This window comes from Syngnathus floridae, chromosome 11, assembly GCF_059516105.1.
Source record: "Syngnathus floridae isolate MCC-2025c chromosome 11, RoL_Sflo_1.0, whole genome shotgun sequence".
NCBI classification, from domain to species: Eukaryota; Metazoa; Chordata; class Actinopteri; order Syngnathiformes; family Syngnathidae; genus Syngnathus; species Syngnathus floridae.
Genome location: NC_142423.1, coordinates 10,797,538 through 10,820,819, shown reverse-complemented (window position 1 = coordinate 10,820,819; position 23,282 = coordinate 10,797,538). Strand labels below are relative to the sequence as shown.

Sequence of the window (23,282 nt, the reverse complement as noted above, 5' to 3'; positions counted from 1 at the left end):
CAATTTTGTGGTTGAACTCATTGGACTTTGTTCTGATGTATTTACTCTTCCTCTCATCTGACTTCCTGTTCAATTAAAAAGAATAGATTAGTATGCTTGTTGTGTATGTCTGAAGCTGATGCATAATGGCACCATCTCCGCCCTCAGACCGCCTTCTCCCCTTTAAACAAACATCAGTAGCAAATTTATGCACAACATTGATTTCTACTAGAGTCATTCATTTTAATAACATGGATTTTTACTAACCAAAAGTCAAAACTAGCCATAAATTAATAACGATATGGTTTTTTTCTTCTCCAAATTATATTGTTACCTCTAAAGTTGAAAGCCCTCCAAGTAACAACAGAAATCTTGAAAAGTCTAACAAACCTTGGCGTTCATGGTGTTATTGCAAGACAACAAATATGGATGTGTGGATGAGCTGCACACATGTGATTTGCTTTTTCTTTGGATTTTTGTGATAGGCACCAGTGATGGCAAAGCTGGAAAGGAAATAGCATTTGTAAGGATGCACCATTTACCATATTAACATAAATGTTGAGCAATAGAAGCGTTAATTCTCATGGGCAAATTATGAAGTGTTGCTTGTTTCAGTATCAACAGGAAGTGTATCCTGTTGTAGGTCATGTTTCAGCCTTCATTAGATCCGATAAATCTGCTGTCGTTTTTGTCTCTGGTGGAAATCTGACATTTAAAGCTGATATTTGTACTCACAAACGAATATCCAATTGATATTCCCACGCTATCATGCATAGTTTTGCGAATTTTGAAAGCTGGAAGTGTCCGTCCATCCATCCAATCCATCCAATCCATCCAATCCATCCAATCCATCCAACCCATCCAACCCATCCATCCATCGCCATATTGCGGATTCTCGTATGCTTTTCAGTTTCAAATACTTCCACATCTTTGCAACCCTACGGAGACTACTGGTTGACTACAAAGTTTCTTGATCTGATTGCTGCAGCAAGCATCAGAGTTATCTTCATGTCGTTCAGCTCGTGTCCAGGCTACCTGCTGCTTTTTAAATCATCCCATGAGCGTCTTGATCCATTAAGTAATTTGTTCCTTGCTGTGAGATGGGCTCTGGCAATCACCATGCCTTTGATCTACTAATTCCAAATTTGGCTGCCGTCTGATGGAGATCAGCTCCCCGCTCCCCGCTCGGGGGGCCTTTCTGTCCGACCCAAGCAGTTTTAGTGCAGAGTTGCTGATGTCTTGCCACTGCTGGCCAGATATGTGCATGCATAAGGGAGTGGTGGGGCGGGCTAGTGGGCAGCTGGGGATGGTTAGCGGTGCTGATGACAAGCCCATGCATTAGCAGATAAGAAGGTCAAGGGACCGCGAGTAGGGCACCAACCACTTAGGTAGGCTACATGCCAGGAAGTACTCTAGCTCACTAGCTGATGTGAGGTTTTTCCTCACAACGCAATAAAAGCAAGTGTTTTAAATTCCCTGAGGACTCTCAAAAAAAAAAAAAAAAAGATCTGAAATGAAGTATTCTACTTATTGGTTAATTGTGTAATCAAATCAAAAGGGATTCTACGCAATCTGCATGTGAATGTGAGGTGTGTATTATTTTTGTCCACCAGAGGTCACTGTCCTCATGCTCTACTCTATTGTCTGTGACTTTGAGTGTTTATGGTTATGGAAGGCGCGGCCTGGCTAGATGTGTAATATGGGTGTCTGCGTTGAGAATTGGTAATACATTCGAATTAGGAATGGTAAGCGATATTTACTTCGCTACCCTTACGTTGGCAAATTTACAACCGTTATCTGTATGTGGCCTGTGATTGGCTGGCAACCAGTCCCACAAGCGCTAATGTGTGTTGATTCGCATTAAAAATGTCTTGTTTTCTTCTCCAGAATGATTCACTGGGCCGCTCGCATCGAGAAGGAGCTGGAAAAAGTTCTGCAGCACGTCACCGGGACGCAGCAGTTGAGATCGGTGAGTTGACGTCACATTTGCAAGACGCTGCATTATTAAAAATGACTGCGTGAAGTGTTATTTCAGTGCCTTCTTGCACGAGGCTGTGTGTAGCAAAATGGCTTTGGTAAGCCGTGGTTCACGCAATTTTTATTTATTTATACAGAGTTAATGTTCAAACTGTGCATAATGCTCTTTCTTACAAATAATATTAAATATAGCCTTTAGAAATAAAGTTATTGTTTGTAAACACTTTGGCCTACTACACTACTGTATTTTATATGCACTACCTTTGAATGGAATGTTACCAAAATAGTCGAAAATGACTTGCATATCAATAATTGGTTCTGACGTGATGGATTGTTATGTAAGGTTTGGGATAATTTACATAACCCCACATTGTTTTTTTTTTTTTTCTAAATATGCCACTTCCTGTCAAACTACATGGAATCACAAATATGTTAAAGTCGAACAGATTTCTGTCTTTATAGACATTTCCTTTTCTCAGCATTTCCATGCATTAAAATGGGTGGAGCTTAGTAGTAGATTTAGTTTAACCTACACGACAATTGTTTGAGGTTTCCTCTGTGGACTTAAACCAATGATCCATGGTTGTTCAAATGACGCCGGTCTCTTGTGGCATCCAGGACGCTGTCAGGGAATTTATCAAGGCCTTTAATGGGAATGATCACGTGTCTTGCTAAATGGCCCAGTGTGCTTAGGATTGCCGTTTTCTAAATGGATGTCTAGCCATATACGTATGTGCCTGTTAGAAATCTTGCCAGCTGCTAACTAGATCACATCCCTTTTTATTTCACCTTTCTCCCCTTTTCTCATGCTTATTTTCTTCCCACATACTAAAATCCTCTTAATTGTGTGACGATTATATTTTTAGTTTTGCCGAGTGTGAGAAAGCAGTCGGATGTGGTCTGCTTAGGTCCCACTGCTGATTTCTTTCGGGGCATGAGAGAAAATAAGTTGACCGCAATGTTGGAAGAAGGGAATAATAATTTTTAAAATATATTTAAAAAAAATGTATACGGAAAACGGCAAGTAATTCACAGCGGCTTATTGCCTGTAAAAACAAAAAGTGAAGCTACATTTGCGAATAGTCAAAATTACTCTCTGAGCTCTAATACTCTGATTATTTATTTGAGAAGCACTTTTTGTACATATATTCAAAAGGAGCCAATGAAGAGCAGTAAGTGTACCGTCCTTCCTTTATTGCTCATTGTAGTTTGAAGTGGTGTGCAACTGCTCTGCATCATCCTGATTTGATATTTGGGTCACCTAATATAAATTGTTATTCACTTACTAACGTATCCCCTCGAGGCAGTTCAGTTTACACTATCTTGTTTATTTATTTATTTATCTACAGGCTCGAGTTCACTCACTCACATTCTTATACTAACTCAATTATGTCACAGCAAAGTGATGCCCCCCCCCTCCCTCAAAATGTGTGTTTTTGGCGCCACCCACAAGGGCACTGCGACCTTCTTTAGCAAGGAAACTGCGTCTTTCCTGTCATCGCTTCTAGGAAATGTATCCATAAACAGATGATGACTTCAAACGCAAAAACTGACGAGGGACTGGGACAAAGCACTCTGCAGGAACTGATTAGATTTTTTTTCAAGAGCTGCCACCACTGCAAACTACAACTTATTTGGAAATGAATACTTATTTTTGTGTATCAATTAAAATTGAGCTTTTGTATCTTGGTAGCAGCCATTTTGCACTAGATCTTATTACGTATGCGACATTGTACCTAATGAAAAGTCCGCTATGTTTTGTTAGAGCTGCATGTGCAAAGGAGCCGAAGTTTGAGAGTGTGTGGATAGACAAGGAGCGTAGGCGACTGTTGGAGTGTAGGAGGAAAGGTTTCTGAGAGCTTGTGGAGTACCAATGATGAATCTCTTTGACAATTAGCAAAGATGGTCAGACTTTTTTTTTCCAATTTGCAAAGATGGATTTCACAATAATTAAGATTCTCGGGAGTTGCATAATTTAAGCATGTGGATGCTGTTTATAGTCTCCATATTATCCTGCAATTGCGTTTGAAGTGTTCCAGCGCGCGATGATGAGAGACAACAACGGACGTCGCCATTGTTTCCACATCCTCGGGTTTTAATAGACACGTGTGTAGAGCGCCCACACCCACGCATACACATTATCATATGTAACGTAGCATATTTCCGCAGCCATATTTGTAAAGGCGTCATTTTTGTCCATTATGCAGTAGCACCATTTTGCACGTTTTCTGCTACTTATGATTGATGTATGTTCTAAGAACTTGGGCAAATTCAGGCAATTTCTCAGAAATTGTGTTGCAAAAAAAAAAAGACCATCATCAAGGTGAATGAGGCCCTAAATTGAAAACCTGAATGCTGAAAATTTGTCCACCGCACTTCCATGAACACCCGCTCCATTTTTTTGTTTGCTTCCCTTGATTACTGGAAAATAGAAAGTGCCAGACATCCATAGGAATACAAACGTATGCACACGTGCACACACACGCATAGTTGAGGGGGGCGGGGATGCAATAGCGCTTAATGGCTCTTGGATTCACTCCATCACAGAGGAGATTAATGTTTAATTTCATAGACATTTTGTGTCTTGGTATCGCTTGCCCTTCACGCCAGCCAGCTGTCTGCAGGTTAACTCCACCCTCTTTCACGCAATGTTGCTGGAATTATGGGCTCTAATTTCGTAGACAGTCGATGTCCATTTGGATGTAAAAACTGGAAAAACTTCACATTTTTTGATTTTTGTAATCACGATTATTCAAACAATCATTTTGTGTTGTCAAGAAAGTGTTTAAACATAAAAATGAAGAAACTATTATTTGAAACGAGATCATTATGTTTCTAAGGTCATTTTTATCAAACAAAATTCACAGGGTTAGCGCTAACAACGTTAACATGTCCTGAAATCCAATTCAATTAAGAATTAAGGATTCGAATAATTAAAAGCTTCTCCTTTTCACTGATCCGTCATACGACCAATGACATGAAGTTGGGATCGGTGCCATTTGTTTGGCCTCCGTTCTCAGTTTACAGGAAAATTCAAAGGCTGCTCCTCCTCTCACTGTGTGACGTTACCTTTAAAGGCTAGAGAGGGACTGCTACAGAATTCACAACTCTCCCCTTGCTCCTTGGATGTTTCACAGCTGCAACTTCTATCTGAATGTGTGCAAACTCCTTATGTAGGAGCGATACGCAGCTGGTCCTGTTCAGCTTTGAGTCTTAAGTAGATGCACCATGGCAACGCATGTTTTAAGTTACCTCTGGTCCTTACATTAAGATTGATTTACAGTCAATAGCTAGAAACAGTATATTATTTTGTTAGACCAAGTCATCTTTAACATACCGTCAATTACAAATACTCATGCGATCACTAAAATAGGTCAACCCTTAGATTCAAATCACAAACGAAGGTTCCACTGTAGTTTACTAGATCAGGGGTGTCAAACTTTGGCCAGCGGGCCAAATTTGGCCCGTAGTGTAATTATATTTAAGACATATTTTGCATGGACTTTGTGTCAGTACTACATTGCAATTGCAAATCGTCTTTTTTGTATTACCACTCATCTTTTTAAAAAATTGAACCGTTTTTAATAGTCCCTGATTTCAAAACTAGTTAATCAGTTTGTTGTGTAGCCTATAATGTAATATATGAGATGTTCAGACATTTATTTGGGTTGACAGTCATAATGGCCCTCCAAAGGAAACTAGACTAGATGTTATTCACTATCGATTGTGTTCAATGTTTTCAATGCTTATTTGTTTTAGCTTAGGTTCGCTAACCAGCTCTAATCACGATGAGCCGTACAATTAGAGTCCGTGTCCTCTTTCATATGGGTTGCCCGTAAACCTGGCACAAAGGATCATCAGGGTCATGAAAGCTTAGCCACGGTCTGTTGGCAAAGCATGTTGATTGTGTTTGGGACATTCGCATCACCCCCAAAGAAGTCGCCACTCGAGTCGAGCGCCAGCTTTAGCCTTCAGCTCGTTCACTCGTGCCAAACAGGGAGCTAATGCACAGCCAAGCTAAGTGGACACGAGAGGCACATAAAAAGAGTGGCTAGCTGAACGTTAAGCAGTGTGAGAGCTGGTCAGCACCATTACTCCCAGCTTTAGGCTGACAGGAAAACACGAGGCTTCACAAGCGGACACTATTTATTTTTCTGCCCTTTTATTGCTTTTCTGACACCGGCAGAGGTTACAAGGATTCCTCAGCAATGGTGATATGAATGCATCTATCAGCAGAGCGCAGGCCCGCATGCAGATATCGCCCGGTTGGCATTAGAGACACTTCCTTAAAATGGCTATCTTTTAATATATAGGCTTTAGAAAAAATACATTATGTAGACTCACTGCCCCTTTCCCCGTGTTTGTATGGCTTTTCTACTTTTTAATGGACTGCTGGTATTTTCACCCCGGCATGCCGAGAACGTGCAAATACAGTGGAAGCTTGGTTTTGTGATTTATCCAGAAAGTCTGACTGGAACCAAATTGTAAGAAAATCCAAACACTGTTTCCCATAGGAAATAATCCAATATGGTCGAAACATACAGAATTGTACATATTCTACATAGAATAGTCTTACAGTTAAAAAAAAAAAAAATGAAATCATGAAAATAACATTGTTCATTTTGAGCACATTTACAATTGTGCCATTTTTTTTCTTTGTCGTGCGCGGCGTCTCTCACATGATCAAAATGACGTTTAAAATGATGTGCGTAGCTCGTTCTCTTTGGCGTATTCATTTTTCATTTGGTGTTTCGGAAAGCACACAAGGAGCCTTCTGTGAGTTCCCCCCCGACTGTGTTGCGGCAGTGTGGAGTGGCACGATGCCTCAAAACGTCCAGGTGTGGAGTGCTTTTTTTCCCCCCATTTAGAGCGCTTCTGTGTGTGGTGTAAAGTGGCGGCTACGCTGTTCTTTTCTTATTCCAGGCGACTTGTGTTTACATTTTAATGGCTGTGTTTTGTCTGCTGGAGTTTAGGGTCTCTGAGGTTTTCTTTTCTGCCTCCCTCACCTGAGACCTGGATTCATTGGTCACGCTTGTGAATAAGTTTAATTGGCTTGCCGAGGTGGTGGGTGGCTCTTTTCAAAATAAGGTTGAAGACCAAGAAAAGCGTTTGATCACGTAAGACTCAGCTTTCGCATTCTGCAGCTTGCTCTTCACTTTCTTAGGTTCAAAAAATGTGTCTCTGGAAGAGAAGGCGCCCCCACCCACCCGTCCACCCGCCTGCCCGCCCAACATCCTTTCTCTTACCCACCTCCTCCTTTGGCGCTGAGCTGGACTCACTCTCATCTCCGCCTCTGGCCTTTTTCCCAGGGCTCCTTTGCTTGATAGGATTTATGCTCCACCACTACAATTGCTGCGTTGCAAATATACTCACTCATGTGCGCTGTGTGCTTATTCTCGCTCATACATAGCCTTGTTTGGTTTATGTAACATTTTTTTTTCCATTTCACCAGGAGATTGAAAAGACACATTTTTGGACAGCGATTTCATGCTTTGTGTTGTTATTGATATAATGCGGAAAAAAGGCACATCTGTCACATTGAGCCTTTATTTTGCCCCTTGCTATATATATTGAATATATTCAACATATCCTAAGATTTCCCTTGTTTCTTGGCTTTTTGGGGAGCATTTTTAAGAACTTTAAAATGACTATAACAAATTTTCAGTAGACACTTGTAATTACCACTAGCCTATGGTTTGTGGTTTGCTAGGTACACCAAAAATGTCTATATGCATGTTAAAAAAAACAAAGAAACGATTATTTTGTGCCGATTGGAAAAATTGCAAAAATGAAATCAATGATCTCCCACATTCCAAATCATGCAGGTATGGTTCATTAAACCATGTAAAGTGTTCATGCGTGTGAGTTTGACTACCACAGACTCATATACTCGTATACAAAATAAATTTAGCATCCCACCTGTAGGGGGGACCCTGGAGCACAACAAATATATTGCCTATAGCTCCTATAACAAGACAGTACCCACTTATTTGATTATGGTCATCCAAAGATAATGGTGTTTGTTGCCATCAGCCGTTGTTGCTCACGCTGCTGGTATACAATTTTAATAATGGCTTTCACTTTCTAATGGGTTCAGTAGCGGGCCACCTCCAACGACACACTAGTGATTATATGCTTACTACACAAGCCCATTATTGATATTTTCAGGCTCAGTAGTAGACCCACTAATTTGCAGGACTTCTTAATGTTCTCCTAGTAAACGGTTCAGTTTATTTAGAATTCTGGCACAGACTCTTCATTTTAGCTTTCAAAAATGTTAAAACACTTCATTTATCCAAAAAGATTTCTTGGGAAATTGTTGAATATTCCCTGGAGGTTATTGATTCGTGGAAATATTGTCAAGGAGAGTTAAAAAGTAATTTTATTACAGCTGCATGTCGGCAGAATCTACTTAAAGTAGGCATTGTGTATGTAAGCCAGAGTCAGTGTTTGCCTACAGGCAGCTTAGCTTTCATTGTCATGCCCATGTCATGTGAGCGTGTGTGTGTGTGTGTGTGTGTGTGTGTGTGTGTGTGTGTGTTCCGTGTTTGACGATGTTTGCAAGTTAAATCCTGGAGTGTCTGTTTGGATTTCTATTTGGAAGAGACCTTTTTCTCTATTTTGGTGCTCTTTTCCATTTGATAGGACATTCTGGATACCATTACTTTTGTTATGTGTTCAAGAAAATCACGTTGTAAACATCATAATTGAATTTATCCGACTCATTTATTTCTCTTCCACCAGATCATGAGTGTCAAACACAAGGCCCAGGGGCCAGATACGGCCCGCCATATTATTTTATGTGGCCTGCAAAGATAAATTGTGCATCGCTTTCACACTTTGTGTGAATGCTAAATTCACAAATTGTCTTCACTTGTAAAGAATGGAAAAAAATCCTAGTATTTTACTAGCATTCATCTTTTAAAAAGATATTTGAAAAGCTGATTTTAAAACTAGTTATTCATCAGTTTGTTGTGTAGCCTATTGATTATCAAGAGATTGGGCTAATAGAAAATAGATAATGTTCGGGGGTACTGAAGCGCTACTTATTGGGATGTAACCAAAATAAAAAAACGATTCAAATTGGAAAATCGGGTTTTGCGAACCAACGTGTGTGTGTGTGCATGTACTATACGTGCGCGTTTGTGCGCGTGCGTGTATTTGCATGAACTCTGGACCACCAGCTCATTTCACACACCGACGGACATCAAAGAGTGTTCAAATTAACCTCGCGTGTCCACTCTGTATTCCAGCCACAATTTCACGTTTCCCCGCCGTCGCTTCACCAAGCCCACATTCATATTGAAATGAAACAGATGGAGTTTTGCCCTCCGCCGCGGTGGCCGTTTCTTCACTGCGGGAAGATCAAACTTCAAACGAGTGGGAATAACAGTGTGGGAGAAAAAAAAAAAAGGAACGTGTTTGCAGGTGGTGAGGTTGAGTGTCATCACGAGTGATGCGGAGGTGTTTATGTGAGTGCCTATCATGGTTTTTTTTTTCCTGAATTAAAGTGGGTCAAGTGGCATTCCGTTTTTGTCCTCTTGCAAGCTGGCTCCATCGCAATTCGATGAGACACCGTTGCGATGATGTCACGCTAAGGCTGGGTGGTTAATCACTTTTATTGATTCATTTCAAATGTATTTATTTATTTAAATCTTGGCTTCGAGGTGTTTCCTAGCTGCAAAGGTAGCCAACCTTCAACCACTCTACGAACACCAGCAAAACAGATTAAGATTCCCGGCATCAAATTTAATTCTACGTAAATTAAACTCCCATTTTTGACAAATAGGCGTGGAAGCCATCATGCGAGCAAAACAGGTGTCGTGCATGGCAAATGGTGATGAAGAACGGGACGATGAACCCTGTGCTGATTGGAGGCGGCGCAGATGCTGTATACGTTTAATATCCCGCCGCCGTCATCGGGAGGTGACACCATTCAGTAGACACATTCATATTTCATTAATTTGCCGTCTTCTGTTCCTCCCTGATGGCCTTTTATTGTCTGCACCATTCACTTACTTCAGCTCATCTTACTGTATTACCTGCAAACACACGCCGGAGTGCTTTGCTGGAAATAGTCTTTTTGCGCTGTAATTTAGCATACGCTTAGTTAGGTTATTGGTTTAAATTTAGAGACCTGTAGGGACATTTGTGAGTCTAATGCAGCCATTTTATGATTCCTCCCGCATGTGCAAAATAACACATAGCATTGACGCTCCTGCTGACACGCAAATGGCTTGTAGATTAAATCACAGATCTGTGACTGAGAGGACAAGTGTAAGGAATAAAAATATCAAAGCAACTATATTACAGCATTTCATCATTCGTAATAACTGTCGGTGTGTGGCGATGTGAGGCATTTATGTGCGTGGGTGGAAGCCTTTTTATTTTATTGCATGTTTGCCCTGGTATTGTTCTTTTTCCGCCGCTTTTCAATACAGACCCACGCAACAGCAACACAATGGGAGAAAGAATCCTTGCGTAAATCTCCGGCCTGGAGGTAGCGCAACTGGAGCAGGTTAAATTTAAGAGTTATTATATCAGCATATTCAAGCAGGGCTGTGGACTCGGTCTGATTTTTGCACCGAGTCCGGCCTCTTGACCACCGAGTCCGGCTGTCCATTTTTTCTGTTAATTCATGTGACTGCTTAGTCTTTATTCAAGGCTAACACATGACTCTTTCTGGATGCCATGATTATCCTAGGGACAAAATAGCTAATTATATACGCATAACGAACGCAACTGCTTTCACACTGACTGGTTCGGCTTATATAGGATCCCTTGCTGAGAGTGCGGACGTAAAAGTGAGGCGACGTTCCAATCGGACGTCGGATCGATAACATTTTCCCTGCCCTACCGGAGTTGTGCTAGTTCATAACGTAGATGACTCATGGCGTAGTCATAAATGTACGGTTGACAATTTAACCGATAGAAGTGGATACATTGGAACATAACCTACACTCTAATATATTATTTGACATGGTATTAAATGCGTGGCTTTACAAAAATAGTCATTGAAGCCCACCCTTAGCCCTGAGTGCCATTGGCATGAGGCAAAACGCTTGAAAACACACACTCTCGCCCAATTAAATAACCATTCTGAAACACAGGACATGTAAGATAATATTTTTTAATCATTAATTACACCATTATAGCTCAGACATTTATCTAAACACAAAGAATTAGTGACGACCCCACAACTATCGAAACACATCAATGATATAAGCTGGGTGACATAATCGTCCTTGACATTGGTACATAATGTAAACATTAGCCTAAGTGCAACTCAACGTGGCCGCATTGATCTGTGGACAGTATTCCTATGCCCATTCTCAGCAGCATGATGAAAATAAAATTGAACGTATTTTTTTTTATTGTTGGACTCGGTGGACCGAGTCCGAGTCCCCGAGTCCGAGTCCACAGCCCTGTAATCAAGTGCTAACATAGTCAATCTTTTTCGTTTTTACCACCAATTTGAAGTGACACCACTACATTATTTATTTTTGTCGTGGGCCACTATGAACAAATCACAACAAATTGATGAACTAGTTTTGAAATCAGAGTCTAGTGAAACTGTTTTAAAAAGATGAAGTCAATGCCCAATTTGCTTTTGCGGGCCACATAAAATGATGTGGCTGGCTGTATCTGGCCCCTGGGTCTTGGGTTTACCATGAGTGACATAGAGTATGTTCACATTGTTCCATCTGTGCTGCTAAACATGCAGAAACACTTTGTCTCCTTTAAAGCTTACGATCCATTAGTTTAATGTCACGTTGGTTTGACCGCATACATGGCTGCCCATAGGCTCTTCCTACTAGCCAAACAACAAGACTCCTTTTAACCTTTCAACCTGCGACCGTATCTTACCCGCTGTGTTTATCATCCAAAGTAAACGACAATGCTTCTTCTATAATCAAGACTGAAGTTGCTAATCACATTTGACAATGCGTGGCCCTCTCTCGCCAGCCTGCAACATGCTGAAACACTTTTTTTCCCCACCATTGCAGCTGAGGCCCGCTTGTAAACATTCTCGTTATGAATAATTCACCTACACTCAGTTGAACTGATCAGAGTGGGATCGTATCGTGTATGTGTGCTTGTAATTCCTGGTCTGCTGAGTGGGAAAGAAAGAAACAAATGGTTTGTACTGGATTGGATTTGACAGATGCTTCTTTCAGGATTTGATTGAAGTCTCTTTATTGTAATGCAGAACCAACAATGAGATGTGGAGGATGATGGGTGTGTCGTAGAATGTGTACGTGTGTGGGGGGTTGTGTGTCCATTAGAAGACAATACAGCCACATTATGGATTCAAATTGACGGTTAAAGGCAATTAGGTGCTTGTGTGTTTTCAATGTTTTAAAGTTTTGTAACTGCTTCCAGGAATACAAATCAATAATTAAGCATTGTGTTTCTGATTTTACAATATTTTATAATATAATAGTACAGTGTTCCCTTAATTGGGTAACCACTAGTTTGCTAACACATGTAGATAACATAACATATGGCATGTGTTCATTTTGTCGCACTTTTGACAATGTTTGCGACATCCATCGTTAAAGGACAAGAGGATTTAGAAAGTTACTGCTTTTCTTATTCGTCATTGCTTAATATCAAACTGAAATTCCGGTACCTTTTGATTTTGTTTTTAATCATTTCAGTGTTTCAACTGTGAAGGGGGAGAAGAAAATGCAGCATGTCTTCTGGTAGCCCGCCATTAAACGTTAGCCATCCAAGTGCAGAAATAATCAAATCTCATTCATCCGGCAGCGTTTTTAATTGAGTTCATCTGAGAAAAAAAAAAAAAACGCTCCCCGTGCTTTTGACTCCCAAGCCTCCACAATGGAGGCCTTCTCGGGCTATTCAGTCTTGATCGTTTCAATTCTGCTAATGACAGAAGATGATATTTTTTGAGCATGAGTGCATAGACGTTTAACTAGTTCGCACTATCTCCGAGCTCGTTGTGTTTGAACGAGCTCTCACCGCTTCCCATTACATAGCGGTACAGGGAAAATTATCTCATTTATTAGGGAGGAAATAAGCAACACAGGTATTAGAATCATGCACCGACTGTTCCTCGTCTCTTAGACACACAAAAGAGTTTTTGGTGATTGTGCACGTTCAAGTGGAAAAGTTAGCTTGAGGAATAAGCATTTCATGTATTTTTTTTTTTTTTTTGTGGAGTGTTGCAGCTTTGCAAATGTATGTGCCGCGGTGATTGGAGACTCTTAAGAGGATCATTCTTTGCCTTGAAGTCAGTCTGGACTAAAGTTCTTTTTGCATTCACATATTTTACACGTGAGTGTAAAAACATTGACACAGGAATTGTGCTGGATATCATGTTGAGCGTCACAGAGCCAAAATACAATAATGTGCTTGTGTAGATTTCAACATTTACGAATGCTGCATTGCAACAAATATTCCCTGGAGGCCTATTTTCAAAGCAAGTCTTTAAAAAAGTCAGGTTGCAGAGAACTCATGTTTATTTAGCAACGTACACAAAGAAAGGTAAGTACCCTGTCATTGATCATATTGCACACAGATGAGATTACCCAAACAGTTGATCATTTTAGAATGACTATACAGCAGGCTACACATTCATTTTCAACACTATAATTGATTTTTTTGTTTTGTTTTTTTGTTTTTTTACATTTTTTGGGAGAAACAACTTTTACAGTGGGGGAATTTTATGCACAAGTGCCGATACCAAAAGACAGGTTTTAAATCAAGGCCCAATTATTCAAGATAGCAATTTTCCATAAATTTGCATGGACCTAATTGTCTACTCTTTTAATTCGTTCATTTCTAGTTCTTGATTGTAAAGTGTATACAGAAATTCAATTCAAAATTCATGGATTGCAGTACCCCCCCTATGATACATACTGCATTGCAGCTTTGTAATTTCAGATGTTCTAAAATGAGAACCAGAAAATGACTGAACGTTCCTCGCAGTGTGTTTTCAGAAACATTTCCTAGAGCATGACACAAGCTCGGGCAAAATGCTTATTGACAGCGCTTTTGAAAGTCGCCTATGGTTTATGCCAGACAATTTGGGAAGATTGAAGCCGCCTCTGTGTGTCGCCGTCGATTGTTTTCCTTGTTCTGAGCCGTCTGATACAAGCGAAGTTTCTTTTGAAAGCAGGATGGTGAGCAATGTGGGCTCGTATAATGAAAGGGTTTTGATGTAGTGTCAGAGCTGTCAAGCGAACAAAAGGAAAGCAAAAGTGCTCGAGAGGCTTCTTCTCATGTCTGTTATCGGAACAAGCACTTTTTAGCACTGTTTGTCCTGCCTGCCCAGAATAGTCAACTATTCTTCAATGCACTTAATTTCTTTTTCTTCCTCACACGGTTTTAATAGCACCCAATCAAAGGCGTTTAGTGACATCATCGTAAGACCTTTTCTTAAATATTTGATCCAACTCTCTTACGATGTTATCAGCATGATTGAGATCGCGTGATGGACTAGATGTTTGCAATTTTGGTTAATTACAGTCTTTGGTTTACAAATGTACATATGTATATATATTTATAATCTTTCCTTATTGGATCTATTGTATTCTGTTAACAATAAAACATTCACGAGAAAGAGACAGAAGATCAAGAACACAACCTCAGCCAGCGATTGCGTTCGACCTGGTAGAAGGCGCTTCTAAATCTCACAATACCCCACCATATGGAAATGTGTGCGCGTGTCTTGCTTGGGTGTGTGTGCGTGGAGGGTGAGAGTGTGTGTGTGGCAAGAATGCTGTCTTGCTTTGAGAAGTTACAACAAGCATGTGTTTTTAGCAAGCTAGAACTTTATCTAATTGTATTACGAACGCTCCGATCTATTCAGTCCGTTCTCTTTATCCTGTGCATTATTTGCATTATATGACATTATTTACGACACCTGATGAGACTTGAAAAACTTATTTTGAAGGCGGCTCCCTAGGCAAAGTTTGTTGGGTCACATGATCTTTTAGTCACCAAGTGGTGTCACAAAGCGATGTTACAAAGGCCTAGCCACAACCATACAGCCTTAGCCCCAAATTGGATTTTTTGTAGTGTCTTAGTTTCTGTTGCCGGAATGAACACCATCAACAACCAAGTAATGTCCACTAATGACTTGCTCGGCAACTTTTCTCCATTGAAATCAATGCACATGAAACTAATGAACTTTCACTATTCGGCCATTGCCGAGAAGGATCACTACTACAATGAGTTTCACATCTGCTCAATGAAGAATATTAAGCTACAGAACCAGATTATGTTGCTCAAAGCTGAAAGCAAGAAGAACAGTGAGATCATCGCAGAGCAAGCAGAAGAAATTGCTTATATGAAGGAAAGTCTTCATGTCCAACAAGCAGAACTTCAGCAGTGTCGGATAAAAGTCAAAATGCAGCAAGATCAGATGTCCTCTCTGGAACACAGTCTCCACGAGCAAAGGGAAGAGCTCCAGCAGAGTGAGAAGAAAATCCAAATCCAGAACTCTCAAATTCACGCACTTGAACAAACTCTGAATGACCACGAAGGGGACTCTGAGCGGAACGACCAGATTTTCCAGAGGCAAGAGGTTGAAATTGCAGCGCTTCAGCGGAGCCTCCAAGACCGCATGGCCCAACTCGAGCAGAGCAAGCAGAAGGTGGAGGAGCTGGAGGAGAAATTTCAGAGGCACATGGAGTCCTCCGAGAATGACAAATGCGACCAGAAGGTCAGAGAGGAAACGCTGATGGAGAACCTCCAAGCATGTCATGCCAGGCTGCGATTGATGGAAAACCCTCACAAGAAGAAGAAGAAAGCCCGTTTCTGGTCAGGCTTTTGGAGTGAAAGAAGACGGGCCGAAAGGGCCGCGGATCAGGAAAACGAGTCAAGAAAAACGACGGAAATCGAGAAAGCTGATAAGAAGGAATTCAACATGAAGCTCAAGAGCCAGGAAGAGATGAAAACAGATGAAACTTTGGAGAAGAACAAAACTCCAAAATCAGCATGCAGAGTCACTTTCAACTGTTGAGTCTGTTTCTTCTTATTGTTTAGAGTCACATAAAACTCCATTCTGAGCGTTTTCACTTCTTGGTGATTGTGCTGATGGTTAACCAAAATAAAATGAGATAGTAAATTGTCAAATGTTTTGCCTATGCCACTTTCGGCTTTAATTTTTCATCTCGGTCATGTAACGGTTGACATGACTCACTTATGTTCTGCTGCATCTATTGTCCGTCTTTGCACTTTTCACAATCACCTTTTGATTGACTTTGAGGTTAGCTCCAACCCCTGCCGTGATCCTGTCTTGGATAAGTGGTGTCGAAAATGGCCGGTACTCAGTGTTCCAATATGAATGTCGTGTGGCTCCCGCTCACAATGAGCCTGACTTAATAATTTGACTACCCCCTGTGAAACGAAGGCTCGGGTCGTTCTATGGTCCAGAGTGGGAATGAATCTGGCCCAACTGGACACACTGAAATTAATGCTCATTTATACTGACGGGTGACAACGTAATCAGACTTCACGCCGTCCTCCGATTCTGAATTGCATCTTTTGTTCCGCAAGATTGACGTGTTTTTATTTTGCTCGCCTCTCTGTCATTGTCTGCCTCTCCCCTTGCTCGCCTCGACTGTTCCCCAGGTTTTCCTCTGTTATTGGTCATTAAGTGTTTCCATGGAAACTGCCACTTTGGTAGAAATTGGCATGCTGTATAAAAGCGTCTCTGGCCATGTTTGATGTTGACAGACCTTGCATTTGGTGTGAGATTGTCGGGTTTAGTCACGGTGATGCTGCGTGGGACTGCCGTGAGGTTTTGAGTGACGCATGATAGAGATCGGTCCTCCTTTCCATATGAAGGTGCATACATGAGATCATGTGTGTTTATCGTAAACAAAACAAAAAAGCCAAAAAGTTCTTTCTTGTCGAACTAAGGTCTAATGAGGTCAACACCAACAATTGCCTTTAAGTATTTGTTTGACAAAGAAAGCCAACATCAAAGTGTCTACTCGTGATGGCTATTTTACATGATGTAAGATGGTAGTACATTCTTAAAGAGGTTTACCATAAAATCCAAGGAATTATTGTATGATGTCATCTAAACTGGCCAATAGCGTCTGCCTTCCAGGCGCTGTCTGTGTGTAATTAGGCTGTGCTTTCTGAGAGAGCTGCTCTTTATCAGGCTTAGCAGGCATGAGGGAAAGCAAAACCGACAGGGTTAGGATTTGCCATGTTTGAGAGGGGCAGCCCAGGCCCGTCCAAGTCCACCTGTGCGACATAAGACCATAACGTTGGAGGAGCTTTAAAATATAACAGCCTGCGCTTTTAAATTGCCTCTGGATTCCTCTTCATTTTGCTCTGTTTTGCCCGCGGTGAGCCTGAGATAAGAGGGCCTGGACAAAATGGCTGCCAGAGCTACAGTCACGCAGGTTCGATACAGACTCTCCAGACGGATATCTGCGGAAATATAGGGGTCGTCTCTGTCAGATGAAAGTCCTCTATCTCTACTTTATGATGATTTTGACTTTTAACGCCAGTACATTTGAAGACTTCACCTGAATAGTAAAAGGATGTTGCCAAACAACCAATGAAAATACTCTGCGTTTTAACCTAATCCCATTAGCTGCCAGAACTGCCTCCCTCAAAACATGTGTTCAGACCATGAATAAGAAAAAAAAAACCAGGAAATATAATAGAGATAATTATTAGATGTTTGATTACTAGTGAATTTTCACAATTCATATCAGGGCTCTTCAATGTATGAGCTTCGTTATACATCTGTGAATTTTTAAATCATAATAACACAGACGATGAACGCCAAGTTAGACTGATGGACAAGTGCCAGGCTTCATCAATGCCATAGAAGTGGTGCGTAATTTGGAAAGGATGAGAGACTCTATAGCAAGACAACCCTCCCTCAAGGCTCTGTCTTCTCAGCAGGAGAACCTCCACACAGCCCACTCAAAAGAACACATGCACACACAACCGTGCAAACACACTGTCACGCATGTAACAAAATATAATGTGTGCTGTTTTGCACGTTTGAAGTGCTTCAGTGCGAGGAAGCGTGAAATCATGCATACAACTTACAACACATCACTTGATTTATCCTTTTAATGTGGCTACTTTGAGTGGACTACAATGAGAAGGCAGCAAATGTTGCTATATTTAATGGCTGAACATGGAGGAAGAGAAATGGCGGCCAGAAGAATTACTCTGTTGCCGCTGTTTATGTGAGAAATCCTCATAGAGGGGGAAAAGCAATTCTCTACCATCAGCAAGTTAATAAAAAGCCTGCACTTTATCTCCGTCAAAAAGACAAATACCATGACAGAGGATGGAAGGGAGGAGAGGAGCACGGGAGAGGTTGGCCCACATTTTCTTTCATCCGTCTCTCCTCCTGCAAGTCACTTATGCGATGAATCGCTGTCTGATGGGGCCACAAGGTGCTGTTGAATCACTTGTATGGACACGGCTAATTCTTTTTCATGTGCAGTGAACACCCATTCATGTCAAGTTGATAAGCTTCCATAACCAATAGGAGAACGTCAGCGCTGGAGAAATTCCCCCAAAAAACAGTTTTACCTCTCTTGTTTGCTGTAAATATATTTCAATTCATTTAGACACTTTAAATGCCTTGTAAATGTATATGAATAGAAAGAAATGTATAAAATGAGGAAATGAGTTAGCGATGTGACTTTAAGGGGCGGGGCCTGCTAGTGTTGCGTGTATGTTGGAAATGTGACTCGCTCCTAAAATCCCCCGTTCGCTATTACCTCGTACGTAATATATAGATAGTAATTCGGTCTTTCTGAATTTGAAAATCTGATTTGGTGTTTTTTTTTTTTTTTTAATGGCCAATTCTGTGTAAAGTCAATTATTCTTGATAATTTTTTCCATTCAAGATAATAGTTTTTTTTTTAATTGGAGAAATTAACATTTTCAACACGTGTGGAAAAATATATTTCACTTAATCCAATCCAAATTGATTGTTTTGGAGAGGAGCTTTTAAAATATCGTTTGGCTATATCATGTTTGAACTTTTTCAGAAAACAAGAACGTTTTTAGAAAGCAGCTCCAAGGGAGCTACAGAACCCAAAATCAAAAGCCTACTATTATGCCATAAGGCCGCTTGCAGCTGAATACACTTGTATGTCATTGAGATTAGGTGACTTTTATTGGCTTTTTGGGGGTTTGACCGTGTGAGTGCATGTCTGTGTGTCTTTGTTCCCACCTGTTTGGATCACCGGTTGACAATCCCTGTGATAATGTCGCCACCCCCCCTCTCCCCCGTTCAATGTCACCCTCCGCTTATCTCAAACTGTCCGAATGGGGTGTTTGTAAACACGTTGGCCAGCCTTTGTTTCCTGTGACGTTTGCCTGGAAGCAGCGAGCTAGCAGATAATAGCCCGTGTTTCCCCTTGGGCCCCCGTTGCCATCCATAATGCTATTTTTTCCCACTCTTCTTTATTTACGTATGTTGCATGCCTTTTTTATATAGTTTATAGGACGCAACCACCGCTTTGGGTCCTTCTTGGAATCATTTATCATTCTTTAAGGTCCTCAACATTCCTGGAAACACTCAAGTTTTTTTGCTAGTGTATGTATTCTGCTGAAAATGTGCGTGTATTGTTTTTTTTAGTCACAGACAACTTTCTGTAAGAAATAAACACATTTCAACATGAGACAGTGATTTACAAAGATTTAAAATCAACAAGGTGTCTAAAGTATTCACTATGATAGAGAGAATATGTGAGGGTCTTTTCATCTCTACTTGCTACTTTGTTTGAACTTTTTTCCAAGCAAGATCAACGTACTAAAATACTCTTGGCACATCCTCACCTGTTAATCCCTACAAGACATTAACATTTCAAAATTGAGTTACTTTAAGGTCAGACTGCATTGCATTGGCTGTTTGCCGCTTACATACTTGTGTGTATGATGGATTTTGTTTGAGAGTTTTTAGAAATAACACAGGGGGCTGGACACGATGTAGAAGTGGTTAGCCTCACATCCGTTCTTGGTTTGAATCTAAAATGTTCTCATATTTTGATTTTTTTTTTCCTAACTTAGTTCCACATTTCAAAAACAAGTGTTTTGGGTTAGTTAAAAGCACACAATTGTTACTAGATGTGAAGTTCGAATGGTTGTTGGCCTGTCCAGTACAGACAAACAACCATTCACAGTTTGACAATAAAGTGGGAAGTGAAAATAAAAAATGAAAAGCCTATTTTATGAAGAATTGCAAACTATTTTCACAGGTGAATAACCCCCAAAACAATCCAAAAGGCAAATTTAGTCAAATATAACTGCGACAGATAAAAGTTGAAATTTGAAAACTACAGAAAGAACATCTTTTTGACTTATTGATACATTTTACCGGTAAAGCTGTTATTGTTAATGTGTTTGTCCTGCTGTGTCGAGAAGGGAGGACTGCTTATCTCCTTGCGAAGTCTCCCACAATAGGCCTTGTGTCTGGCTCCTTGACAGAGACAGATGCCGCATCATTAAGGAATATTAGTGGACTCGACTGAGCGGACCGAGCTTCTTTCAGCTCCCCGAGAGCGGCAGCAGCCCCTCCACGGGGAGCTTGATAAGACAACACACCAGAAGCTTCACGCAGTTGAATAAAAGCCCACGCCTGCAGTAGGCCAGACGAATTTAGCGGGAAGAGGAGACATTGACGGCTACACTTGATGTCATGTTTTGGGGAAGAGTCGTATGCCTTAATGAGACAGCGGAGAGAGAGAGAGAGAGAGAAACAGACTGATGATGAGTGTCAGCGGTGGGAAAACATGTACTCAAGCTGTCGGGAAGGCTCAATTCACAGAGGAATGCAACTGCGTTAGTATGCGTTGCTAACTAAAGACGGCAGACGACAATGTGCACTTGCTGCAATGTAAGACTAATTAGCTATGACTATAAACTCAATATTTCAGTTATTGTCTGTGGTACCGACTCATGTTACTATTTCCAGCCACCTTAGGCTCAGTCAAGTGAGGTGTAAACTGTTACTAATTCAAACAAATCTGTGCAGAGATTTAATTTGCACTTCTAAATTCCAGCCTTTATGATTTGAAAAATTAAATTGTACAATTGGCGATTTGACTTTGATTAATAGCTCAGCCCTATCATGTTGGTAGTAAAATGATGGACATTTGGACTTGCCTGCGGAGGGACTTTTTTTTTTTTCTAGCATCCTCCAACCCTCTGTCTTCCCATCTGTTTGTTTACAGTGCCTCTCTTGAGTTTTTGGCACACTGGAACCCGTCATCACGGCTTAATGACGAGCATGACAGAATGTGTGTGATGTGCACAAGCGCGTCAATGTGCGAGTTTCATTCACTTGCGTCCTCCGTGCCAACTAAAGCATATTGGTGGCAATTGGCAGTCACCGGTGTCGTATCCTGTGTAAAGTGTCAACAGCAGAAGGTTTGATTGGCCGTCAACGGCGGTCTGTCGAGCCACCTCTCATCGGAGGATGACAGGCCGGCGCAGAATGCTGCCCAGGCTTTGCGGCCTCAAGCCATTTGCATGACTGATTAGCACTAATAGACGTTTTAACCCAAGAATAAATGAATATCTTTGCAATTTTTTTAATGGACAACACGACAGTCATGTTACGGTTAATTTGCTTTTCAAATGATTGGGATATACCACGCTGGGGGGGTATGGGTGACACTGTGTTTTTAAGATAAAGAGTATCATACTTAAAATAAAAATAAAAAATTCTGAATATTGATTAATAATAATAATAATGATATTTTGAAAGGATGTTTGCACAAATGCCACTTTGAAAATATGTTTTAAAATCTCACGTACCCCCATGTAGGAACCACTGGTCTAATGCCCTCCAATAACAAACATGACCATGCTCATGATTTATAAATAGAGATGCCCCATATAAAGTTAACTTTCATTTGAATATGAATTATGCATGGTGAGGTTAGCTGTTGCTGTTGTCAGCCAGGGGCAACCAGTAACCAAGATATAGTCTTCTTACAGTGCAGTTTAAACGACCGACTTAATTACGATCAATACTGCAGGTCGTGACGCGTAAAATCAATTAAATCAAATGTAAACAGTAGATGTTCATGTCCCAACTGTGTACACATAATTAATAATAATGGATTAAAGTGACTGCTTAGGTAACTGACTGGCAGGATTTTCGGCATCTATTATTAAAACACAATGAAGTGACAAATACAATGCAGGAAACTCAATTGCTTTTCTGTATATGTGGCAGTAAGTGATGGCAAATAAACATGGGCTACAGCAGTCGTGAAAAACTGAGCAGGCAGATCCATTACGCTTGTGTCAAGCTTGATCTAACAGAAGGAGCTCATACAGAATACTGACCTGTCATCACTGATATTTGTGAGAATGTAACCAACGAGACAATATATTTTATGGCTTCACGCTAGAGCTAGTCGATCATAAAAAAAAAATAATTATAGATATTAAAGTGGTTATTCCTAAACACAGTTATTTTATTGATTTCAAAACTACGTCTAGTAGAAGTCATATGTTAATTTTTTTTGACCCTATAATTTTTATTTTTAGCAATTTAAGGAGGAATTCGTTTTGCATTATTGTAGTTGAGGTTTTTGTGCCTACTCCTGCTGATTATTTATTGCCAGGTTCAGATTGTTCCTTGTTGAAAATTGCCCATGACATTTAGTACGATTATAATAGAAGAAGGCTCCTAATTTATAGCGACATGTTTAATTTCCTCCCTCACCTGCAAGCTTGTTAATAGTGAATCTTCCAAATTGAGTCGGAGCACATGAGTAAAATTAGTGAAGTGAAAACAAATTTAACTTGGAGTCGGGCATTTCACGTAATTATTCACTGGGACCGACAAAAGTTGGCTTTGTTTATAGCTTGTTCTTTTGGAATTATAAGTAACTCATGCTCGTTATGTCACCTTTTGCTGGAAGGTGACATAAGCACAATCTGTGATCCCTCAGGGTCTGGCCAGAATAAGAGCAAGGCTACGTAAATCTCATCAGAGTGCTCGGCCGGCGCTGTCGGAACCTCTGGGACCAGATGTGTCAGCTCACTGGGCCAATGGCTGACTGCCCAGCTTTCAGCTTGATATAGAGAGAGAGCCAGAGCCATGCCTTTGTTTTCCCTCTTGCTGCACATCAGCACATCACTTTGACGTATGGAATTTTATTTGAAGGAATGCTTACGTTTGCAACTTCAGGAGTAATGTGACTGAGGCAATAGTGCACGACTTTATTGGCCCACTTGGTAGAGCGGGTATTTTGCGACATTTTACTGAAAGAGGATGTTCTGCTGGCAAGGGGCTGTATTTTTTTTCCTAAATCTGTGATTCTACCGATTATCCCATCGAGTAATCGGAT

At 40.7% G+C, this 23,282-nt stretch overlaps 2 protein-coding genes across 3 annotated transcripts in view; both read left to right on the top strand.

Annotated features, from left to right (window-relative positions):
• cacna2d2a (calcium voltage-gated channel auxiliary subunit alpha2delta 2a) overlaps positions 1-23,282 on the top strand; it is a 94,341-nt gene that overhangs the window by 2,710 nt on the left and 68,349 nt on the right. For both annotated transcript variants that reach the window (XM_088388851.1, XM_088388850.1), the window contains exon 2: positions 1,867-1,948. In XM_088388851.1, coding sequence (XP_088244977.1) covers positions 1,867-1,948 — 82 coding nt within the window. The remainder of the gene's footprint in view (positions 1-1,866; positions 1,949-23,282) is intronic.
• Positions 14,936-16,059, top strand: LOC148391054 (uncharacterized). Its single transcript, XM_088390615.1, has one exon. It carries the CDS (start codon positions 14,942-14,944, stop codon positions 15,944-15,946), a length of 1,005 nt encoding a protein of 334 aa, XP_088246741.1. The 5' UTR covers positions 14,936-14,941; the 3' UTR covers positions 15,947-16,059.

What these genes read in the sequence shown, in the direction of transcription:
- LOC148391054 (XM_088390615.1), top strand. Translation starts at nt 14,942, where the DNA reads ATGTTACAAAGGCCTAGCCACAACCATACAGCCTTAGCCCCAAATTGG.